Source organism: Engraulis encrasicolus, chromosome 2 (assembly GCF_034702125.1).
Source record: "Engraulis encrasicolus isolate BLACKSEA-1 chromosome 2, IST_EnEncr_1.0, whole genome shotgun sequence".
In the NCBI taxonomy this organism is placed as follows: Eukaryota; Metazoa; Chordata; class Actinopteri; order Clupeiformes; family Engraulidae; genus Engraulis; species Engraulis encrasicolus.
In genome coordinates this window covers 57,191,786-57,198,856 of record NC_085858.1, presented here as the reverse complement: position 1 = coordinate 57,198,856, position 7,071 = coordinate 57,191,786, and the positions used below count along the sequence as shown (strand labels likewise).

Sequence of the window (7,071 nt, the reverse complement as noted above, 5' to 3'; positions counted from 1 at the left end):
CCTCACCTCTCCACTCATGGCCCTGACCAGCAGCTCCAGGTCGTACTGCTGCTCCTTCATCAGGGAGGTCAGCTTCACCTGGGGGCAGGGGTCAAAGATCAGAGGTCAAATGAGGTCAGAGTGCTGCAGCATGGACTTCTGAACATGTCTGCGTTTCCATGAGGGCTCTACTGAGTGACAACATGTGCTATGTTGAGCTTAATTCTAATTCTGACTCTGTGTGTGCGTGCGTGTGTTTGTGAATGTGTGTCCATCATTGATATCCTTAAAACTGCTCTTATTTTGAGACCCGCATTGGATTGTGACTCAGCATCATTGTATCTGTGTATCTGTGAATTACGGACATAAATAAAGTAGTTAAGGTGTGTGTGTGTGTGTGTGTGTGTGTGTGTGTGTGTGTGTGTGTGTGTGTGTGTGTGTGTGTGTGTGTGTGTGTGTGTGTGTGTGTGTGTGTGTGTGTGTGTGTGTGTATCATCACTCACACACAGCTCTGGGCTGATGAGGGCCGTGATCTTGAGCTGCATCATGGGGTCTGTGCTCCAGCGGTTGCTATGGGAGATCCTCACGCATTCCAACATGGACGCCAAGTTGTTGTCATAGCGATGCTCCCTGAAAACAGCAACAACAATTTGTTGTTACATTTTTTAATTTCAGTTCTCGAAATTAAGTTTTGAGCGTATAATGTCATACCTATACATGGGTTCTAAAATGTTGTTTTCCCCTGGCTGCACAAACCTAGCTGCGCACAGCTCAACCTCAGATTGTTGGAAACCACTGTCGGTCAAAAAATTAGCTCACATGGTTGGCTGCCAGTGTCGGGCCCCTCTTCATAACATCGTGTTTACACTCTGTATACAAATACATGGGGAACCCCATACACCCAGTCTGGAGACATTGAGAATAGACTAGCTCCGAAACGTCTGTCTCTCCAGTTAACCTTAGACTTCTGTTGTATATTTTCGGCTTCAATACACTTTTTCAAACAAGTCTTGTGTGCGCCTCCTTTTTTCCATTATCTTGAGTGTTACTCGTCCTAGCAAGGCGAGGACACTTCACTTTGAGAAATTACCACAGAGTGGCTGTGCCGGGCGAATAGACAAGATTCAAGAGACAGAGAATCGCTTCTGTGCAGCGAGAGCGATACGAGCGATTGAAGCGACTAGAGCAGGGCTGTCAAACTCAAATTGACCGAGGGCCAAAATCAAAATCTGGTACAAAGTCGCTGGCTGAACTCAACAATTATTATTTTTCAATTGACTAAAGTAGGCTTGAAATGATCTCGCCAAATAAAATGGCTCGCCCGCGGGCCTGAGTTTGACATCCCTGGACTAGAGTATGTCCGCTAAAAGCAGAATGCAAGCATTCAAAAATTTCCATTGGCTGTGGCGGCTGGCGATGAACCGCGTCATAGCTAATTTGCATAATATTCCCTTCGTGCTTCGTGCATCTTCGTACAACTATCTGCGTGAGAACCAGGTTAAATATTCCCAGGAGTTCAACTACAAACTGTCGATCTCGTCGTCTCAATACAAAGTCGATTACTTCCGTCGCTCGCCTCGCCCAGGTCGCTATCTGTGTATTCGTGCGGTTACAGTAAGAGGCTCAATTTGAAACAGGGAAGGCAGCTTCACCTATCTGATCAGTGACCTGTTTATGTAGGAGGAGAGTCATCGAGTCACTGCCTCCCGTTTCGAATTGAGCCAGAGTGGGTGTCTGACACAGTCTGATGACATCACTGACCCGCTGCTTTCCCCCAGGTCCTCTTCGATGGGCACAGCCAGCATGGGGCGGAGTCCTAGTGAGCTCATCTTCTCCATGGCAACCGAGATCTCAGCCTCCGTCTCGCCGGCAACGAACTGGGCGTAGACAGTGGGCCGGACAAACAGGGAGAAACCCCGCCTACCCAGCAGGGTGCGAGCCAATGACATGAGCTGAAGTAGAGAGGGGTGGAGAGATAGGAGAGGAGAGGAGAGAAGAGAGAGAGAGGAGAGGAGAGGGGAGGAGAGAAGAGGAAGAGAGGAGGGAGAAGAGAAGAGGAGAGAGAGGAGAGGAGGGGAGAGGAGCGGAGAGGGAGAGAAGATGGATAGAGGAGAGGAGAGAGGAGAAGAGAGAGGAGAGGAGAGGAGAGGAGAGGAGAAGAGAGAAGAGGAGGGAAGAGGAGAGGAGAGGAGAGCAGCGCAGCGCAGAGGAGAGGAGAGGAGAGGAGAGGAGAGAGGAGGAGAGGAGAGGAGAGGAGAGAAGAGAAGAGCAGAGGAGAGAGATGGATGGATATGGAAGGAGAGGGGCAGTGTAGGAGAGATATGTTAGGTGTATGATGAAGAACAGCAAACAGCGTGTGTGTGTATGTGTGTGTATGTGTGTGTGTGTGTGTGTGTGTGTGTGTGTGTGTGTGTGTGTGTGTGTGTGTGTGTGTGTGTGTGTGTGTGTGTGTCACCTTGCCACAGTGGTTGTGTGTGTGTGTGTGTGTGTGTGTGTGTGTGTGTGTGTGTGTGTGTGTGTGTGTGTGTCACCTTGCCACAGTGGTTGGAAGGGTGTGTGTGTGTGTGTGTGTGTGTGTGTGTGTGTGTGTGTGTGTGTGTGTGTGTGTGTGTGTGTGTGTGTGTGTGTGTGTGTGTCTCACCTTGCCACAGTGGTTGACCAGTGTTGGATAAGAGCAGAATCTGAAGACGGTGAGAGCCCTCAGTAGCTCCCAGACGCTCTTGACCCGGAAGGCCTGCGGGTCCTCAAAGGTCAACGCACAGGGGTCAGGGGTCACCTGAAGGTCACCGGGGTCATGACCCCTGCTGCAGGTGGCGGCTGGTGACGGCTCTACTGAGCGTGTGCGAGGCGCAGCGGTACCCAGAAGTCTCGCAAACAGGAAGTGATGATGTAGCAGTGGCGGGCGGAGAAGAGTGGACATGGTGGGGTGGAGGGGGGGGGCGGGGTGGTGTGAGGGTTATGTGTGTGTGAGTGTGTGTATGTGTGTGTGTGAGGTGTGTGTGTGTGTGAGAGAGAGGGTTATGTGTGTGTGAGTGTGTGTCAGGTGTATGTGTGTGTGTGAGGTGTGTGTTCGTGTGTGTGCGCGCGCTTCCCTTTTCTCTTTCTAAGTGTGTCTCAGCCTCTCAATCTGAGTGTGTACTTGCATCTTTCTATTGCTGTGTATCAGTATGTGTCAGTCTTACTTTGTGTGTGTGTGTGTGTGTGTGTGTGTGTGTGTGTGTGTGTGTGTGTGTGTGTGTGTGTGTGATTTATTTACAGGCCTGGACTCAGTAACTGGAGTGCCAGACCAGATTGAACTGGAATTCCTCTGAAGTTTGTTTCTCTCTGTGTGTATTTGTGCATGTGTGTGTATTTGTGTGTGTGTGTGTATTGGTGTGTGTGTGTGTGTGTGTGTGTGTGTGTGTGTGTGTGTGTGTGTGTGTGTGTGTGTGTGTGTGTGTGTGTGTGTGTGTGTGTGTGTGTGTGTGTGTGTGTGTGTGCTGGTGTCTGGGTCAGTTGGTATATTTGCAATACACCAGTACTGACAAACCAACCTGAAGGAAGAGAAAAGATATTATGATAGTGTGTGTGATAAATAGATAGAGAGAGAGTGTGTGTGTGTGTGTGTGTGTGTGTGTGTGTGTGTGTGAGTGTGTGTGTGTGTGTGTGTGTGTGTGTGTGTGTGTGTGTCTGTGTGTATGTGTGAGTGAGTAAGTGAGCGAGCGAGCATGTGTGTGTGTGTGTGTGCGGAGTGTGTGTGTGATCAAAGGGACTACAAGCAGCTCATTTTAATAATTTGCCAAACCAGAAGAGGACCTGCGGTCAGGTCACAATTCCAACGTCTACTTTTAAACATATCTGAATAGAATAAATAATTAGGCCACAGTAGATATACAAGTAATACATTGACTCAGTACAAATTGTAGGCCTAATACATTCTTCTCTACAGTTATCAAGAGGATGCATGCGAGATAAAGAACTCAACGCTGACACACCCCAGAAACTACATTAGGCCTAGCTGCATTGTAATAAGTAATACCGTAGGTTGCACATTGTAATACGGTATGTAGAAATAATACAATTGAGTTCAAGGCAGAAATGAAATCAGGCCAAGCAGCTCAGTTAAGCAGTTAAAATGAGCTAAGATACCAAGGCTTACACACACACACACACACACACACACACAGACACAAACACACACAGAATAATTCTTCAAAAACTCAACAGCAACTGTAAAGCCAGCTGCCTGTGAATCCGACTCTGTTGAGATCAAAGCCATTCGACATACAGTAGTCGATAGAAACTAAGTATTAGGAGTTGAACACCTACTGTCTCCTCTCTTCAGCAGGTGGACACCGGAAGATGATCGATGTAATTTAAATACACATGTGATGCTTGATAAGAAAATAACTACGGTAGTTCCAGTTCTAGTAGGCCTGTAATAGTTTGGGGCTGAGGTGTCCAGATGACTGCTGTGATACGATGCCTGTTGGTCTTCTGCAGTCAGCCTTCCCCAAAAAACACCCAACGCAAGGTTGCCAGATGTGTTTGATCATTTCCAGCCCCAAAAATATTCAAAAAACAACCTAAATCCCACCCAATTAAAATAAAACTCTACTGAGTTCTATTGCCATATATCTAGGCCTTACCTACAGAGAGTTTTACCGTTTTTACCTGCAGACTGTCATCATCAGCAGCCCAATTTGGGAGGGAAACGGCCCAATCTGGCAACACTGCCCCAACGCCCCCATGTAACCTGTAAACCTGCAGTGTGTGTGTGTGTGTGTGTGTGTGTGTGTGTTGGTGTAAACCTGGAGTGTGTGTGTGTGTGTGTGTGTGTGTGTGGGAGCGATGACCCAGGACTTTGGTCCTGCTTTGGCTTAAAATGAGATCAACACACCAAAAATTAACCTAACATGCCTCAACCCTCCCCACCCCCCGCCCACTCAGACAGACACTATAACACTACATAACAAATCAAATGACAAGGGAGCTTGTTGCCATCAGGGGCCTTATATTGTCTAAGTTACAGTAGTGAGCTCACCCCTCATATTTCTGCACATTTGTAAGCATAGCTTTCCCTGAGAAAACATTCAAGAAGTTTCACTAATACACAATGAACCCTAGCCAGCGTACACCTTGTAGGCTATAGGCTATAGGCTATAGCCACTTCAATTTCAAAACTCATTTGTGAGATGAACAACTACAACAGTAGGCCTACTGCAGAGCCACCAGCTCTCTGCTGCTGACTGAACTGCATTTACAGTTATCTGCCTGAGCAGTTGCGAAGTGAAACAGTATGATGGACATGTTTACAGGCATATTGTTATTAATTATTGTGGCTAAATTTGACGTGGTAGTCTTACAGTTCTTACAACCCTTGAGTCAGCGACATTGTATTTTAACGCAATGATCATGTCACACATGTCTTCCTGCTTAACCAGTTGGGCATCAGCGAATGTCACAACACTAAAAGCCATTACAACATTATACAAACAATCTCTACAAATTCTAGACAGAAAGCCTAGAACATATGATCATTGTCATATTTTTTTTTTAAAAAACATAGATTATTGGACTGGGATAACTATGTTAAATATAATGACTCAGTTTTAATCTACAAAATCTTCCATGGCCTGGCCCCTCCTCCTCTACAGACATTTATCATAAAAAGCATAAACAGGGCTACCAGAGCCAGTTCCAGGGGTATTGCTCTGTCCCGTTTAGAAAGAGCGCTTTTAGTCAGGCTGTTTTCTCTTACAGAGCTTGTCACACTTGGAACACAATTCCCAGTAAAATTAGAGAACTGCCAACATTAAACTCTTTTACTTGTAGTAAACAGTTAAAATTATGGCTACTGCATTATCAATGCTGTCAACATAATCTTAAATAGTTAGTACTGGCAGCTTATTTGGGTTTTGTATTTTGTAATTGTATTTGTATTATATATTTTCAAATGTGTGTATTTTTGAATCTCTTTTTTTTTACAACTGCGTGCAACAACTATTTTTAGTTTTGTTTTAACTTTATTTTTTTTAGGGAACATTAAACCTGTCAAGGGACAAAAGACGGAAATTAGCCTCTATGCTACAATCTTGTATATTTAGCATTTTTGTTTAAATGCTGGCAATACTGTTCCTTTCTTAAATAAACTTGTAAACTTGATTTGCGTACGTAACTGCACTGAATAGGCCTATAATATCCAGAGATATGACTAAAGCAGGAAAGTACACCACATATTGGCATGCCATCTACCTCAGGTCGGCCTAATGCTCAGGCAAAATCAGAAATATCACAGGAATGTGTAGTACGAAAACCTGTTCATGCCTGGATTGATGCATTGGTCATCTTCTCAGACTTCTACATACGCATGGATTTAGTAGTAGATCCTTGTCTTTACAGTCTTATTTATCGCTGGTCTTCTCATTTCTTGCTTCTTTCTTTTACTCCTTTTCTTGCCATATTTTTTTTATTTTATTTCCACATTCCATGCCCTGTGCTTTTATTGATGAATTGAATCTGTGTATGAAATACTGTAGGCTATACAAAAAAACAAAAATTCCCTTGCCTTGCTATATGCTTTGACAAGTCCTTATTCCCTATTGATTTTCTTTGTTGATCTTTTAACAGTTCGTAATTGTGGTGCACAAGGATGGATTATTGCAGGGGCCTAGGTTCATCTTCTCACAGTGTTAAAAATCACACTTTTAACAACCGCATACCGGTATTCATTTTTTTTTTCACAGGGGGGCAAACCCCAGACCCGCCAACATCTTCAGTGAACACCCAAACCTTTTGGAGCATCCTCATTCCATGGAGAGGGGGGGGTTTCTTGTGGTCTGGCCCAGTAGGAGTCATATTGCATCACTGGTGGTGAAGCTACTGTGTACTGATGACACATTTTCAACGCTGTGCCTTTCAGTCTCTCTTGTAGTGCAGTTCTCAATCTGAGCTGAAGCAACTGAGGACCTACAGCTGAACCTGACCAAGACAGAGCTCCTGGTGATAAAGATAAAGAGTTGCTCAATCACAACATCAACCTCAAGATAGGATCCACCATCATCACCCCAAACAAAGTCGCCAAAAACCTTGGCATCATGATTGATGAGCTGT

At 45.2% G+C, this 7,071-nt stretch overlaps 1 protein-coding gene across 1 annotated transcript in view; it reads right to left on the bottom strand.

Annotated features, from left to right (window-relative positions):
• Positions 1–2,899, bottom strand: part of prodh2 (proline dehydrogenase 2) — a 9,268-nt gene extending 6,369 nt beyond the window's left edge. Inside the window, exons 1-4 of the mRNA XM_063218814.1 lie at positions 2,621–2,899; positions 1,741–1,931; positions 483–609; positions 7–78 (exon numbers count right to left, since the gene is read on the bottom strand). Of these exons, the coding sequence (XP_063074884.1) occupies positions 7–78; positions 483–609; positions 1,741–1,931; positions 2,621–2,899 (669 nt within the window). The remainder of the gene's footprint in view (positions 1–6; positions 79–482; positions 610–1,740; positions 1,932–2,620) is intronic.
• Between the last annotated feature and the right edge of the window lie 4,172 nt (positions 2,900–7,071).